This window comes from Neomonachus schauinslandi, chromosome 12 (assembly GCF_002201575.2).
Source record: "Neomonachus schauinslandi chromosome 12, ASM220157v2, whole genome shotgun sequence".
Lineage (NCBI taxonomy): Eukaryota > Metazoa > Chordata > Mammalia > Carnivora > Phocidae > Neomonachus > Neomonachus schauinslandi.
In genome coordinates, this window is record NC_058414.1 from 92,306,635 (window position 1) to 92,324,595 (window position 17,961).

The 17,961-nt window shown below is 45.1% G+C and overlaps 1 protein-coding gene across 1 annotated transcript in view; it reads right to left on the reverse strand.

The window, feature by feature from the left end:
• Positions 1–6,336, reverse strand: part of DENND2A (DENN domain containing 2A) — a 69,042-nt gene extending 62,706 nt beyond the window's left edge. The window contains exons 1-3 of the mRNA XM_021692865.2: positions 6,299–6,336; positions 4,842–4,943; positions 588–1,751 (exon numbers count right to left, since the gene is read on the reverse strand). Coding sequence (XP_021548540.2) covers positions 588–1,751; positions 4,842–4,915 — 1,238 coding nt within the window. The 5' untranslated portion in view covers positions 4,916–4,943; positions 6,299–6,336. The remainder of the gene's footprint in view (positions 1–587; positions 1,752–4,841; positions 4,944–6,298) is intronic.
• Positions 6,337–17,961: the final 11,625 nt, after the last annotated feature.

Sequence of the window (17,961 nt, forward strand, 5' to 3'; positions counted from 1 at the left end):
GCAAATTTGACCTTCAAGCGTGCACATGCTTTATTATCTGATGTACGATTTTGACATTAGAAAATATTTAGGGTGTGCCTCTTTACGTATAAGCGAGGAAACAGAGGCTTTGGGAGGTCGAACAACTTGTTCGAGGTCTCACAGATAGACGGCGACAGGGCCGAGGCAGACCCGGGCTGTGTTTCTAGAGCTCATACCAAGAAAAAACATGAAGAAAGGAGCCAGGGGATATTGGAAGCACCATGCACTAGTGGGGGACGGTAGTGGCAGATGAGTGTCAATTAGCATGAATTAGTCCATTGCCAGAGTTAACTGAGTTTTCGTTGAAGTCTTGGTTAGTGGCAGAAATACGAGTACTTATCATGTCCAAAAGGTACATTTTCAAAGCCAATACCCACTTTGAGAACAGAGAACACAAAACACAGGCATCGCTTATCACGTCTCCGGGTTTCATCAATACACTGTCTCAAGCCATGAACGGTCTCGACCAACTACAAGATCCATCCGTTTAATAAAACCAGTAATTCGCCTGAGAGCAGCTGTGATGCCGCATAAACCACTGGAGCAGAGAGTCAGCCGTGACCTACCTGTGGTCAGCACTGGGTTTCGGCCTCCCGGTCCATAGTCTTCTGTTCACAGAGGAGGGCGGGGGGGAGGAGGGCAGGGGCGGGGGAGGTAGAGAAGGCAGAGGAGGCAGGTGCCTTTTATCCTTCTGCAAGCTGATGCCTGGGTTCCCGTCCTTGTCCCCTTCTCCATCGTGTTTGAACGTTCTCCGGGGCTTGGGCAGGGGGTTGATGAAGGGTTTTGCAGGGGAGCCCTCCGAGCTCCTGTCCACACCCTCCAGGATCTGGTCGCAGGGCCTCCTGCAGGAGCGTTTCCTTTCCTCTGCGGCCTCAGGAGCGGGCTCCCTGGCCTCCAGGTCCCAGTGGTGGGACCTGAATTCCGAGCCACGCCCGCCCCCACGGTTCTCAGGAAGGGCAGGCCCATCCTCAGCCTTATCTGGCAGGCAGTGTGGGGAGTAACAAGTCCCAGGTAACTGGGGATCCAACCCCGCCGACCCATCCTTCAGAGCCTGCTCCAGTTTCTTGACCTGCCTCAGCACGGAGAGGCTATCGTTTGGAAAGCGCTGCTTGCCCAGCCTGGGCTCTCGGCCTCTGCCCAAGCTGGTTGCCAGCTGCCCGGCTGGTTGGCTGAGGTCTTGCCTTGGCTCTGCATCCTGTCCCCCAACTTTCACGACCCCTTTATCCCTCTCATTTTCTTTGCTCTCTGTCTCGGGCCTGGTTCCATCCTGAACCTCCGTGACCCATGCTCTCACACCATTACTGCTTCTCCTCCCCATCACACAGGACATCAGGTAGTCCTCCTGCCCATCTGCTTTCCTGCCGGATGCAGGAGTAGGCAACTCCTTTTTCCCTTCCCATTCGGATATCTTGTCCTTTATGCTGAGGGGCTTGTGCAGGGCCCCGCCTCGGGCAGGAGGGCAGGGGTTCTGAATGCCACTGAGCTGCCTCTTGCCCGCCTTGCTGGCTTCTTTAGCGCTGAGATCTGAAGCTGGGTCGCTGATGATCATATTTGAGCTGAACATGTTCTGCTGAAAACAGTCCACTCTTGACTCTAGCATCAGGTTATTGAGACTTTCCAATGAGCTTCTTCTGGGGGGTGAATCCTGATCAGTCTCTGGGAAAGGAATGGGGGACTTAAATGGCAGCCTTCGAGGGTCTTCCCCAGCCTTTGGACCTTCCACCTTGACCCTGAACAAGAAAGACAAACATTGGGTGATGGATTCTTAGTCATTGTTCTCGGCTGGTCATAGAGATTGGCTAGAACTTAGATATAAATACTATATGCTAGTTGTAAGTCACAAACATTGAAACCACCATTTTAAGGAATCACTTTGCTCTTCTTGGGAAGACAGTATTGTGGAATGAAAGGAACTACTGGATTTTGGAATGCAGTCGACTTGAGTTCGAAGCCTAATTCAACCACTGACCAGCTGTGTGACCTTGGACAAACTGTTTCACTTCTCTAAACCTCAGTGTCCTCATCTGTGAAATGGGAATAATAATAATACATATCTACCAGAGTGGCTGAAAACACTGAAAGAGGCAGACCATATTAAGCATCTAGCATGTCGTGAGTGTACAATAAATGTTATTATCATTATTGTTAGCTTGTTTCCCTGATGAAAATAGGGAACATCTCTTGAGGTAAAAGCTTACACAGTCCAGATTTGCTCCGCTTCTGTAATCAACGGATGGGCCTTTGTGATGACTATTTAAAAATTAGAACAATGCCATAAGTCATACAATGTTTGCTAATTCTGGGCTTCATAAGCTCTCCTGACTTGAGTAGGTAAAGCCAAAATTACTGGCTGCATTTGAATTGGACCTCCTCTAGAATGTGAGCCCGACTAGACTGGTTTCTCGTGTGGACAGGGATTGCTTCGTTTTGTTGGATTACTTTGAATTTTGGCCTATCTGGGCTACTGCTGAATCCCCAGCACCTAGAACAATGGCTGAGTAGTAGAACATGGTACTCATTAGGCACATGTGACATCCACATTGGACAGAGCAAAAGAATATTTCCATCATCGCTGAAAGTTCTGGCCTAGAACAAACATGTGGGGAGATATGCCTCCAAATGTGATTTTAGGGGATTAGTCAATGCCATGAAGATGTTAAAAGCTCTTTTGAAAGAAAACCAGGAAAACATTTTTAAGCTAGTCTAATGAGAACGGGAGTATCTGTTTCTGAATGCAAAACATTCTTCCACCAGCAAAGGTCGTAACTAAGTGGAGTGATCTTGGATGTGCCAAGATTAGCAAGGACGCACTGACCAACTTCATGGTGCATATTTTTTGAATATATAGATCTGACTATATAGGAATTCTGAAACTCCAGTTAAGGTTCACAGTGAGGAATGAATAATTAGCAATTTCATGCATCCTGTTACTATTTAGCTTTCTGCTCCAAAGACTAATAATTGTTTACACGAAGACTTCTCCCTCCATTGGAACGTTAACACGTAAATTGCATTGCTATTTGTGGTTGCACAGCATAAATTAGAAACTTGTGAATAGGCAAACACATTTTCATATTTTAAATACAGCTATCAAAGCAGAATTCCTTACTTAAATAAACAATTAGCATGCATAACAGAGTGCTTACAAAAGAGAAACACATTTTTTAATTGTCCTGTCACCACTGAGGACATTAGCATGAATTCAGATTTTAGTCAAAAGCAAAAGCAGAATCAGTTTGTTGATATTTTACTGAGCGTTCAAAGGGAGAAGTTAAAGCCCTCACTCTCACAGTGCTAGAAGCAAGGTGACAGGACAGACACATAAAAACACAATTCATTAGTTCTTGCTTAATGACAATGGATGATATAACAATAATCATATATATCATACATACTGGTTTCTTTTTAAGGATTTATTTATTTTAGAGAGAGAAAGAGAACACAGCATGAGTGGGGGGAGGGGTAGAGGGAGAGGGAGACTGTCCAACAGACTCCCCACTGAGCCCCATGCAGGGCTCGATGCAGGGCTCGATCCCACGACATGAGATCATGACCGAAATCACAGGTCGGACACTTAACCGACTGAGCCACCCATGTACTGTTAACAATATTGACAACAGATAAATATGGCTTTCAAGTCAGAGGGACCTCGGTTTGAATCTTGGCTGTATTTTTTTCATTTTAAAGTAAGAACTCTCGGGGCACCTGGGTAGCTCAGTTGGTTGAGTATCTGACTCTTTCTTTTTGTTTGTTTGTTTTTGAGTATCTGACTCTTGATTTTGGCTCAGGTCACGATCTCAGGGTCATGAGATCGAGCCCTGTGTCGGGCTCCACACTGAGCATGGAGCCTACTTAAGATTCTCTCTCTCCCCCTCTCCCTCTACGCCCCTGCGCCAAATAAATAAATAACTCTCTCTTCCTTCCCTAGACTGGAACCTGACTGGTGCAGAGGCCAAATTCATCTTGTTTGCTGTGCCTAGTATGCAGTAAATAGTCAAAAAATACTTGTAAGATGAATGAGTGGATGAGTCAATACATGTTAACATTCCCAGAGTACAGCACACATTCTAATTCTTGATATTACTAAATGGCAAGGAGTGTTGCAATGATTATAGTTATTGTCTAAGATCCCAGACATCTGGGGTGACCTCACAATCACGGAGGCCTATGTGAAAACTGAAAAAGAAGAAGGATGGCTTGCTGGAAGACTGCATGGATTTATGAAGTTCAAGCGAGAGGCAAGGATGATGAAGCCAGAGGCAGAGGATCCTCTCCATGTGGTTGTTGCACCCAAGGATTTTTTGAGGTCCTGTTTCCAGAAGGACGCTATGGCCCCAGAAGGGGCCAGGGACTGGGGTGCAGAGCTGTGGTCACCAAGCCCACCGTAGAGTGTGAGACAGAGAGTCAGAGGAAAGGGCTCCATCTGGAGAGAAAACAGCACTGCTGAAACAGGATGGGCAAAGCTGACTTTGCAGACAGATGCAGCTGTAAAGATGTAAGGCTCGAGGATAATTAAAAAGCCCATGCATCCTAGTAGTTAGGAAAACAAATCCCGGGCTGGAATGGGGAGAGGGCCTGAAGCTGCCATGGGCCCGTCCTCTCAACAACTGGACACTAGTCAGATCTTCCACTGACCACTGTGGTCTCAGGTTCTGCAGCGCGTGGGGATGATTTCCAGGAGGCTCATCGCAAGGACTCGGAAAAGAACCCGTCCTTAGTCCAAGGAAGTGGGGATAGAGAGGAGGGAAAGGCAGTAGAGAAAGGAAGGAAGTGGAGAATCTAGGCTAACGTCTACACTCTCAGGGGAGAAAAGCTCTTACTTGTCAGCCAATTTGTAGCTCAGGCTTTCAGTCTGGATGTGGCTGCCCTTGGCTGGCCTGCACACTGTCATCATGTCAGCACCAAGAGGAGCTCCAAGTCGCCTGGGGGAACAGGGATGCACACTCAGTGAGTCACGACAGCAAATCTAGGGTCCACACCCCAAACTATTTATCCCTGTTAGAGTCCACCCGGGAGTGGGGCAAGGGGGGGGGGCGGGATGTCTAACTGCAACACACCCTCCAGAATCCCTGACCCGGGAGAGGGGGCAAGGGCACAGAATCCTGAGATCCTCCTGGATACAGACCCCATACCAACCACCCTCTTCTCATTCAGACCGCATGCCAATCTCACATGTGTCTGTGCATGCGCACGTGTGTGTAAGCAAAACATAAATACCAGCACAACCTGACACTTTTTCAGGCTCTCTAAAACCTGTGATGAGCTAATAGTCCCCAAAGAAGACATGAGTCGTTTCTTTACTTGAAACAAGAAATATACCACCTGCCAAAGCAGAAACATCTGCACAGAGGTACTCCTGTGCTGGCCCTCGGGCAGGCATGGACGCACCCCGTCCTTGGCCTTGGAGCCCTGCCCGAAGAACCTCTCCCAGCGGCTGCAAACCCAGGGAAGGAAACACGTAGCCACTAGGTCATCTGTCTGGTCTAAGGAAAAGTAGGTGGCTCTGGCAAACCCAGGAATCCCACGCGCCTCCAACCTGCCAAATATTAAGGACCACGTGGATGCCAAAGCAGTGGCCTCAGCGCAGTAGTGGTTTTATGACACGCCAGTGCCTGACATTCAAATGAAGTGAAGTAGCTGATTAAAATGCATAATTTCAATAGCAAGGCCCATCAGAACTCTGTGTCTTCAACGTGAGGACAAATGGACATTGCTCAGGTGGACGTGGCTAGGAAGCTGAGACCCATCGGAGAATGGAGAACGCCAACAGGATGGGAGATGCAAGTCTTCTGTAAGGCATGAACACTGCATGGCTGGTCCCTCCTGATGGGGATGAGGTGACTCTTTGACTTGAGGTTCAAGGAGTACTGAGATACTGGAGATTCACATTTCTTTTCCACTGACCCTCAAGGGAATCCCTCTCAAGTTCCAAGATTTCCATCCCCTCTCCCAGGAGAGTTTCCCTGCCAGGTGACAGGGTGGCTGCCCAAATTCCTGGCCTAGGCATCCCCATCCTGCAAGAAATCAAAGGGCTGGACTTCAAGACATGCATATAACTCCTGGGAATAAGGAGAGGGAGGCCAGAAGCAGGAAGAGGAAAAGAAAAGGAGAGTGAGCTCTGGGTAACAAATTAAAAAGAAGGGGGTTGGGCCTGGTGAGCTGAAAAGACAGGAAGGGAATAGGCTGGTCCAAGAAGGTGTGAGTTTGGGGAGGGGGGCAGAGCTTAGGACTGCCCACGGAGCTCAGCTGTCCCTTACCCAGTCACGTGGCACCCTACCTTTTGGGGTACGGCAGTGCTGAAAGCAAGCCCAGCTCTTTAAAGAAGTCAGGCCTAGGACTCTCCCCTCCCGTTATGGAAGAGAGCCCTGAAGGGCCTTTCAGAACAGGAAGGAACTCATCGCCTCTCTCATAACGCTCCACAAAGCTTCTGGTCAACTATACTTCAATAAAAAAAAAAAAAGAAAGAAAAGCTTCTGGAGCCTCTCCATTTGGCTGGACTGAAAGACACTGCCCTTCTGTCCTGCATCTGGCAGAAGGCCCGTTGGATGTCAAGGACAGGGGCCGCTCCCCCCGCTGCCTCCCTCATGCCTGCACTCTGCACCCACACAGCCAACCGCAGGGATGCAGCCTTGTTCTGCGTGAGCAGCAACTCTCTCCACCACCCTCTTCTTTCAAGCAGACATACCGCTTTCCCTGGCTCTAGGAGCAGGTGCCAGGCTCTGTGCAGGATGCACTGCGGCCTCAAGGATGAGTAAGATGCGGCGTCTGCCCTCAGGGAGAATACCCAGGACTGTGCTTGGGTCACTACCAGCCCTAGCATCTGGCTTTCCCCAAAAGAAAACAATTTCCCTATACTTCCCAGAAAGCCAGAGCTTTTCCAAAAGGAACAAAAGCCATTGTGTCTCATGCACAGAGAACCGTGTATGGAGTCTGAGGTTGAAGGTCATAGAAGCACTTAAACAATATGGTACTGAAGTGAACTCGATTCCCATCGGGCACTAATAACTTCGAGGACTAAAACCACGGTCTCTAGAGAAATAGCTGATGCCATATTCTGAAAAGCAAGTTCAAGTGGGCTTCAGGGGCTGGAACTGAGGGAGCAAAGGATGCCCCCACCACTCAGCAATCAGCCCGCCAGCATTTCTGAATTCACGGAGGAACAGAAAATGCTGCCTCCACAAAGGCATTTTTCCCTTTTCACCTTTTCACCTGTGATGTTTAAAAATCATTAATTAGGTGACAAACCCAGCCTAATTTGCTGATTGGAAGTACTCTGTCACTTATATTACCATAACTTCACTATCACTTTGTAGATCTGGGATTATAAGACGGAGCTATTTCCCCAAGTGTGGTCCACTGGGAATCTGTTCGAGTCCTCTGGCAGACCTCGTTGGGCAGGTAGACTCCGGGGCACCACTCCAACGTCCCAAAACCCACTGTCTGGGCACTGGCCTGAAGCTGCACTTAAATACGGTCAATCAAAGGCCTCGGGTGATTTTTACACAACCCGACATTCTTTATTTCTTCCTGGGCAATTTGGCCTTGTGATCCCGACTGGTTTCCAGGAGGTATAATGAAGGCATGACTAATAAATACACATTTTCCCACTCAACTGCTTTCCATAAAAATAGAACTTCCCATTCACCAGATGGGCTTAATTAGTACTAATAATTTTAATTCAATTTAAAATGTCATACACAATTCTGAAGCTCGATGATGGGTACGTGAAGATACGTTTTAGTGAGATGCTTCTAGTCCGTCTCAAAGACCCACAGAAAATGTAATTGCTTCAGCCTGATGTTACCAGATTAAAAACCTGTGTTATTTTATAATTCCTTTATGTTTACCCACGAAGGCTTAAAGTTCCAGCCTGACCTCTGAAAACACCATTTTTCTTTTTTTAAGGGCCTTGGAGTACTAAAAGGTGAAGTCATTAATTAAAAAACAAGTATCTCCCCATGAGAGCATCAAGATTTTTTTTTTAATTTCCTTTTTTTTTAAAGATTTTATTCATTTATTTGACAGACAGAGACATAGCGAGAGAGGGAATACAAGCAGGGGGAGTGGGAGAGGGAGAAGCAGGCTTCCCGCCGAGCAGGGAGTCCGACGGGGGGCTCGATCCCAGGACCCCGGGACCATGACCTGAGCCGAAGGCAGACGCTTAATGACTGAGCCACCCAGGTGCCCCGAGCATCAAGATTTTAAAACAGATATAAAGTGTCCCCCCCACCCAGTAGGAAGGAGGAAGTGACCATATTAGATCTTCTCCTGAACACAGTTCTTACAGGAGAGCCTGAGGGTGCCTGAAGGAGGGAGGGCGTGCGGCCACCAGGGAAAGGAAGGGGGAAGCAGCTCCTTCAGAATCCTGCCCATGCCTGCCTGCCTGCTCTGTTCCCTCCGCTGTCATTTGGGGAACCAGCCTGGTGAGGCCGGTGTAGTCTCCACTGCCCGGAGCCCAGTGAGACAGCTACCTGTGGTCTGAGGCCTGGCCTCTCAGAGTGTTCGCACTCGTAACAGAGCTTTGTTCATGTTTTATTCTGAGCATTGATTAATTGTCCATTTATCATACTACAAATTATATAGGGTGCCACTGAGCTCTCACCAACATTAATAACATTCTTCCTATTAACTCTGCTGGGTTTTTTTTAAGATTTTATTTATTTATTTGATAGAGAGAGAGAGTGAGAGCAGGAACACAAGCAGGGGGAGTGGGAGAGAGAGAAGCAGGCTTTCTGCAGAGAAGGGAGCCCGATGCGGGGCTCGATTCCAGGACCCTGGGATCATGACCTGAGCCGAAGGCAGACGCTTAACGACTGAACCACCCAGGCGCCCCTCTGCTGGGGTTTTTATGGTACAGCAGGGAGGTAATACATGATCTACAAAAATGTTGCTATCAAAGTCAACCTATAAAAAGAAGTTCAGATATTACTGTTTCAGACATTACTAGAAAAACAAGCTGGGCCTGTATAAGCCATGGGGAGTGAGGGGTGGAGAGACTGGTTTTCCCCAAATCTTAAAACAAAAACAGTGATTTAAATAAAAAGTGAAATCTGGAAATGTCAATCAACTAATAAACAAAATATAAATATATACACACAATGGAATACTATTTAGCCATAAAAAGAAGTGAAGTACTGTTAGATGCCACAATATGGATGAATCTTTGAAAACACAGTAAGTGAAAAAGCTAGACACAAAAAGCCACATACTGTATGATTCCATTTATAGGAAATGTCCAGGCAAGTCCATAGAGGGAAAGGGAACTGGGATTGATTGCCAATAAGTAAGGGTTTCTTTTGGGGATGATAGAAATATTCTGGAATTAGATAGTGGTCTTTATAACTATCAATATATAGTGAATAACTACAAGTCACTAAATTGTACACTTCTAACTGGTACATTTTATGTGAGTTATATCTCAAAAATATATGCATCTTCAGTGAAAACAAAAATAAGAAATTTGGGCAGGGGAAGAAGATGGAGTGAGGAATAAAACACACATAACTATAATTTTCCAGTGCCCTCTACTGCTCTGAGGTTAGTATGTTAATTCTGGAATATAGGTAAATACACATTATATTCACTTGATTCATAAGATGGTCATACTTGATATACTGAATGAAAAAAATACAATTTACATCACAAATGACTGCACATTAATACAATTCAATTTTAAATGGTTTTTCCTTGTGTCGCAAATAAAGCTGTAAGTTGTTCAGCTTTAATGATTCTAGTAACTGTTATTTTTATCAGTTTATAAACAGCAAACACAAAATTGAGAAGGAACCACAACAATTACTGCAGAACAAAAATAGTTATTTTTCTCAACTGAGCATTCTTCACGGCAAGCATAGGTGGAAGGTGTTTGTTTTCAGAAACTATGCTGAGAAGGAAGAAAAACGGCACCGTCACAACCAAGCGGCTCTGGCTGCGTCGAGCTGCTCAGTGAAGCTCCCTCCGAGCCTCTGGAGGCTTCATTCTCGTCTTCTTCAAGCAAAACAGTTTAAAAAAAAAAAACAACTAAATGGATTGCTCTAGTATTTTACATAATACCTTTATTTTTTTGATATTGGAGTATTTTCAAAGCAAACCTATTTCTTCACATTTGGACGAGGACAGAAGACTGAAGCGGGTGAGGAACAAGAGAAGGCGAAGGCTACGCGCCACCTCAGAACCCAGGGGGCCATTTTGGCGACTCGCAGCCTGCACTCTTGAACCAAATGCTTAAACCATGGCTGCACAAAAACACCACACACCAGGACCAGAAACTAGGTCCCCAGCGCACCACACCGGGCAAAGACAGTGGCGGTGCCAAGGTAATGATTTTTCTGCTAACAACCATCAAAGTCTTCCTATTTCTAGGAGTTCTGCTCTTGAGCCCAGAAGATTCCCCCTTCAAATAAGAGTGTTCAAGAAGGGTCTAATGAACAAATGAACACATATCATTTTCTTATATTTACCATATCCGTCAACAGATGACTGGATAAACATGTGGTTTAGCTTTACAATGGAATATTATTCGGCCATAAAAAGGAATGAAGGACTGTACACGCTATGACGTGGATGAACCTTGAAAACACCATGCTAAATGAAGGAAAAAAAAAACACAAACAGTGACAAAAGACCAACCATGTTATATGATTCCATTTACGTGAAATGTCCAGGACGGGCAACACAATAGAGACAGAAAGCAGATTAGTTGGGTGGGGGGAAGGGGTAACTGGGTGATAGGCATTAAGGAGGGCACGTGATGTGATTAGCACTGACTGTTATGTGCAAATGATGATCACTGAACTCTATCTTTGAAACTAATAATACCTTATATGTTAATTAAAAAGAAAAAAGCAGATTAGTTGTTGCCAGGGCTGGGTAAGGGGAGGTGGGGAGTGACTGCTAACAGGTATGGGTTTTTTTTGCAGGGGGCTGGGGGGAGAAGTGATGAAAATGTTCTCAATTAGGTAGTGGTGATGGTTGTACCAATGAATAGGCTAAAGACCACGTGATTGTACACTTTAAAAAGGGTGAATTTTATGGTATGTGAATTGTATCTTAATAAAACTGTCATGGAAAAAAAAAGAAAAAAAGCAGGAAGGACTGCTGAAAGGGAGGAGTCCTGGCCCCACCACAGACCCAGTGAATCAGACCGCCAGAGGGCCCCAGGAATATGCATTTCTAAGCTCCCCAGGGAATTCATGCTACAGTCTAAGAGCCCATAATCCATATTTATTTTCCTGCCGCTTGTGTCCTGAGTCGGCAACAGAAACACTCTCCTACGCCCTCTGCTTTGGAAGGCAGTCTTTTACTCCAGTGTGTCTGCTCCTATTTCAGAGCACCTCTAAAATCTGATGGAGGCGGTATCGACACAGAGTTGCTCCTGTCCCTCGAGCCCAAGGGTAAATGCTTCAAGTACTGTGTCCCTATACAGACTTCAATACCAAGGCTCGTTTTCATTCTAAAGGAGGCCTAGGACAAAAAGTATAATCTGAATAATTTTAAAACTTTCTGTGGGTATGAAAACTCAGTTACCGGACAATAATACTTTCTTTTAACAAGTTGGTCAGTATTTTCCTGACCTACACTTGTCAGTTTGTCTGACAAATGAAGCCACTGGGAATCTGTGGCTAGAGCAGCCTAGCAGCAGGCTAGACCACACTTTGTGATGCTCCTAAGGCCAGAGGCAGCTGAAGATTTTTATTCTTCTCACTACTTATAAACCCGGTTTTCACACCTGCAGAACATTCTTATGTACAGAGATGTATTTGGCCACCTTCGTAGAATGGAAACACATTTTCGCTTGACAATATTTGCAAACCATGCTTTTTCCATCACTCACTTGCAATGCAGAAATACTTCCATATGTTGCCTTTAGGTTGTCCATTTTGTAGAGGGTAAAAAGAGAAAAAGTACAATTAGGTGGCCATACGAGCGCTAAGCTCCGGTGTGTATATGGTTCTAGCGCTGTCAGCCCTCCCGAGTGAATGCTTGGAACTACTGCTGTCACCTCTCTGGAAAAAGTTACTATGCGTTTGCCACAAATCATCCAAGTATGAGTTATGAAATTATGAAATATGCTGGGCGCCTGGGTGGCTAGTTGGCTAAGCGACTGCCTTCGGCTCAGGTCATGATCCTGGAGTCCCGGGATCGAGTCCCGCGTCGGGCTCCCTGCTCGGCAGGGTGTCTGCTTCTCCCTCTGACCCTCCCCCTCTCATGCTCTCTCTCTCTGTCTCATTCTCTCTCTCAAATAAATAAATAAAATCTTAAAAAAAAAAAGAAATTATGAAATATGCTCACACTGCCAAAATATGGCTTAAGAATCTGAATTCTGGTAAATATATTTTAAGTAAAAAAGTACAGGGGCTCCAGGCTGGCTCAGTTGGTGGAGCATGTGACTACTGATCTGGGGTTTGTGAGTTCAAGCCCCACGTTGGGTGTAGAGCCTAATTAAAAACAAACAAACAAACAAAACCTGCATTGCAGTGGTATTATCCTCATTTTAAAAAATTAAAAGTATACTTTCTTTTTTTTGTTTATTATAGGTCACCGAACTGGGAGGACTCAGGTTCTAACTTCTTTCAACCCCAAATATTTATTTTTTAAAGATTTTATTTATTTATTTGACACAGAGAGAGCACGAACAGGAGACAGAGAGCAAGCACAAGCAGGGGGAACCGCAGGCAGGGGAGAAGCAGGCTCCCTGGGGAGAAGCAGGCTCCCTGCTTCTGAGCAAGGAGCCTGATGCAGGACTCGATCCCAGGACCCCAGGATCATGACCGGAGCCGAAAGCAGCTGCTCAACCAACTGAGCCACCCAGGTGCCCAAACCCCAAGTATTTAAACTTGCTTTTCTTTCTCTCTGTTTTGGGCTAGCCAGAAAACCACTTCTTATTTCTAACTTCTATGGAAGTCTGGAGTCTGCTTCTCCCTCTCCCTCTGTGATCTCTCTTGCTCTCACTCTCTCTCAAATAAATAAATAAATAAATAAATCTTTAAGGAAAAAAAAGAATCCTAAATATGGAAAAACATATGCATAAATGTTTATAGGTATTACTTATAATATTGCAAACTTAAAAATAACTTAAATGTCAAACAATATAATGGTAACATAAACTATGATATAGTTATTTGATGGAATATTATAGAGCACATCAAATTATGTTTAAAGAGGGGCTCCCGGCTGGCTCACTCTTGATCTCGGGGTGGTGAGTTTGAGCCCCACACTGGGTGCAGAGATTACTTTAAAAAAAAAACTGTGTTGGGGTGCCCTGGTGGCTCAGTGGGTTAGGCCTCTGACTCTCGGTTTCTGCTCAGGTCATGATCTCAGGATCCTGGGATGGAGCCTCATGTGCTTCCCAGCTCAGCGGGAAGTCTGCTTCTCTGCCTCTCTGCCCCTGCTCTCATGCTCAAATGAATAAAAATAAATAAAAAATAAATAAAAATAAATCTTAAAAAAAAAACCAAAACTATGCTTAAGGAGAATACAATTCTGTAAAGACAGAAAGGAGATTAGTGCTTGCCTAGGCCGAGAGTGGGTAGGGCAAGAAAAATGGGAGTGATTGCTAATGGGTATGGGGTTTCTTTCTGAGGGAATGAAAATGTCCTAAAATTGATTGTGGTGACGGTTGCACAACTCTGTAAACATGCTAAAAACCATTAAACTGTACCCTTTAAATGGGCGAACTGTAATGTATGTGAAGTATCTCTCAATAAAACTCTTATTTAAAAAAATAAATTTCTGTGGGTGTCTCGGTCTGCCCTGTGGCGCCCCCAGCAGGTCCTTGGTTGCCTTGCAGCCACAACCAGGCCTGCAGGGCGTTGGCTCACCTGAACCCCATCCGGCCACCACGCGCTTTGCTACCGCACAGCAATCTCCAAAATGGAAGCGTAAGCGACACTGTATTCTCATTACCTCCTTCCCCTTAGTTGACCACCAGGACCTGTATTCTGGCCTCCCACTTCCCAGTACAGCTGTTTCATTGGGTCCAAAGAGAGATTATAGGGAAACCTACGGCTAACAGAAAAATAATCATATAATTCATTCTTCCAACTAACAGTTGTGTCTACTGTGCAAAGGGAACTGAGTGAAGCCTGGGAGAAATATAAAATAAAGACACTGATTTGCCCTCTGAGAGTTTTCATTCTTGTACAGGAAAGACGATGCACAAGACAATACTGTATTTACATGTGGAAGTTGCTAAGGGAGTAGATCTTAAATGTTCTCACTACATACACACACACGTTAACTGTGTGAGGTGATAGATGTGTTAACTAACCTTCACAGTGTATATATATATCATATAATCATATCATCGTGTTGTATACTTTAAACTTATCCAAAGTTATATGTCAATTATATCTCAATAAAGCTGGGGGGAAGATGCACATGAGTGCCTCCAACACAAAACACAATATGATAAGCAAAACAGTGAAAGCAAGATCCCTTTGTAGATCTGGGCTCGAAGGATGGGCTGAATTTCCTTTGGGGTATAAGGGTGAAGGCATAGATGTTTGCATGATCTCAGGACAACTAAACGTTGAAGCACAAACCACAGAATGAAAAGCAGCACCAATTCCATAAGGAGATTACACTGAACTGAGGGCTGGATTCCTTTCAGGGGTCAATCAAGTGAACAAAGGCAGAATCTGTGAACACAATTTGTGTAGATTTTCTGAAAGCTTTTACCAAGATACTACTGTAAGCGTAATGACCTTACATATTTTTTTATTTGGAAATGATTTCAGTTTGCAGTACAGTTGCCAGAATTTTACAGAAAACTCTTCTAAACCCTTTATACAAATTTACCAAGTTTTAACATTCTCTCAATGGAAGACTGCTTTAAAATGCTGTTTTGGAGGCTTAGGGAAAATAAGTTCTAGGCAGGCACTAGAAGTCTTGAGTGCTCATGAATCCAAAAGAAAACAGAATCTTACAAAACCAGTTTACTGAAGTAAGCAAGCACAGCCAGGTCCAAAAGACAACTCGACCCCCAACCTACCCTAACCCTCCACCAGGACCTCCCAGGAGGACACTGACAACTTTAAAACCAGAATACCAGACATGGAAGACAAGCTAGGAAAACACTGAAAAATACAAAAGAGTGGGGGGGGGGTTGGGGGGCCACCACTATATATTAAAACATACTATAAAGCCTCTATAACTAAAACAGTGTGCTACTGCCAGAAGAATAGATAAATAGACTGGTGGAACAAAATAGAAAGCCTAGACCCAACTACACATAGAACTTTATATATGATAGGGGCGCCTGGGTGGCTCAGTCGGTTAAACATCTGCCTTCGGCTCAGGTCCTGATCTCAGGGTCCTGGAATGGAGTCCTGCATCAGGCTCCCTTACTCAGCAGTGAGTCTATTCCTCTTTCCCTCTGCCCCTCCATCGGCTTGTGCTCTCTCTCTCTCTCACTCTCTCTCTCAAATAAAAAACAGAAAAGAACTTTATATATGATAAAGGTAGCATCTTAAATCACTAGGGCAAAAGTGGACTTTTTAATAAATGATGCTGTAATAACCAAATAGGCCAAAAATGTTCAAGTAAGATCACACTGCAACTCTCATGTGCCTGGGGCGCCTGGCTGACTCAGTCTGTAGAGCATATGACTCTTGGTCTCAGGGTAGTGAGTTCAAGCCCCACATTGGGCATGGAGCCTACTTAAAAAAAAAAAAAAAAAATGATGTACCTGCAGTTCTCGTGAACTGAGGATAATCCGCATCTTTTTCAGAGCCAGAAAACCAGCTGCAGGCAAGAACTAGTTTCAAAGGGACTGCAGCCTTGAGGGGCTAACAGGAGACCCTGAAGGATCTGACCAGTGCCTGCCATAACTCCCGAAGGGCTCCAACTGCCTCAGAACCTGCTATGATTTCAATGAAGTTTTTAGAAGTCTGATTCTTGGGGCACCTGGGTGGCTCAGTTGGTTAAGCGTTTGCCTTTGGCTCAGGTCATGATCTCGGGCCCGGGATCGAGTCACACATCATGCTCCCTGCTCACTGGGGAGCCTGCTTCTCCCTCTGCCTGCCACTCCCCCTGCTTGTGTGCACTTGCGCGCTCTCTCTCTGACAAATAAATAAAATATATATATTTTAAAGACTTCATTTATTTATTTATTTATTTATTTATTTATTTGACACAGAGAGAGAGCGAGAGCAGGAACACAAGCAGGGGGAGTGGGAAAGGGAGAAGCAGGCTTCCCGCTGAGCAGGGAGCCCCATGCGGGGCTTGATCCCAGGACCCTGGGATCATGACCTGAGCCAAAGGCAGATGCTTAACGACTGAGCCACCCAGGCGCCCCTAAATAAAACCTTTAAAAAAAAAAAAAAGTCTGATTCTTTTTCTAGGGCAGCCCTAGAGCTTATAATACATTTGTGCAGCGCCTGATATCCATACTATACACACATTATAACATATATAACCCCCCTCCCTCCCACAAATTTCCAGGTGTGTTACTGTTATCCTTATTTTGAAGGTGAGAAGATCAAGGTTCAGAGACTTGCCCAGAATCACAACTGTTTAAGAGACAGAACAGGGGGGCCCCTGGGTGGCACAATCCGTTAAGTGTCTGACTCCTGGTTTCAGCTCAGGTCATGATCTTAGGGTCCTGGGATCGGGTCCTGGGATCGAGCCCTGTGTTGAGCCCCATGTCAGGCTCCTTGCTCAGCGTGCAGTCTGCTGGAGATTCTCTTCTCCCTCTGCCCTTCCCACCATGCTTGCTCTTTCTCGCTCTCTCTAAAATAAATAAATAAAATCTTTAAAAAAATAAAAGAGACAGAACAGGGAATTTGTAACTCTCTACTCCAAATTCTATATTTTGGCCCTCAAACCTCCTTATCTGCTCTCTCAGCACCTTCAACTAGAACCAGCCTGGATTGACACCTCTCACAACCTGATGCAAGAATCTGCTAATTGGTGATGCCGAGACCCGGGGGGACAGTAACCTCAGAGTCTGACCCACAGGGGTCAGGCTCCTTAGGGGAGCCTGACTTTCTTCTAAGGGCAGCAAGCAGGAAATAGCTTTCATTCATAACCTTTGGGAAGGTCAGGGTAAAGAAATTAGCACTGTTACATCCTGTGATCTGTCAGGCATTGATTTAAGCACTTCACAAACATAATTCTAGAAGTAATGCATCGCCCAAGACAAATGAAAACATATGTCCACATATGTTCTTCTACACTAATATTCATACCAGCATTATTCATAATGGCCATAAAGTGGAAATAATCCAAATGCCATCAACTGATGAACAGATAACTAAATCTGGTATACCCATACCATGGAATATTCTTCAGTCATAAAAGCAACGAAGTACTGATACATGTTACAACGTGAACCTTGAAAACATTACGCTAAATGAACAGAAGTCAGTCACAAAAGCCCATACATCATTTGAGTCCATTTATCTGAAATGTCCAGAACAGGGAAAGCTATAGAGACATAAAGTAGATAAGTGGTCACTTAGGGCTGAGGGGAAAGGAGAGGGAGTTAGGGGGTGACGGCTAAGGAGTACAAATGGGTTTCTTCTTCCCTGTGACGAAAATGTTCTAAACCACTGTGGTGGTGGTTGCACAACTCTGTGAATATACTAAAAGCCATCAAATTGTATGCTTTCAGTAGATGAATTTTTTTTTTTTTATTCATGAGAGAGAGAGAGAGAAAGAGGCAGAGGCAGAGGGAGAAGCAGGCTCCCCTGTGGAGCAGGGAGCCTGATGCAGGACTCGATCCCAGGACCCCGGGGATCGTGACCTGAGCCGAAGGCAGACGCTTAACCGACAGAGCCACCCAGGCGTCCCCAGTAGATGAATGTTTATGGTAAGTAAATTATTCCTTAATAAAGCTATTACCAAAAAAAGAAAGGAAGGGGGTGGGCAGAGGAAGCAAAGAAGGATCAATCCAAGCATCCAGCACCATGTACCAAGCACATAATAGGAAGTCATAAG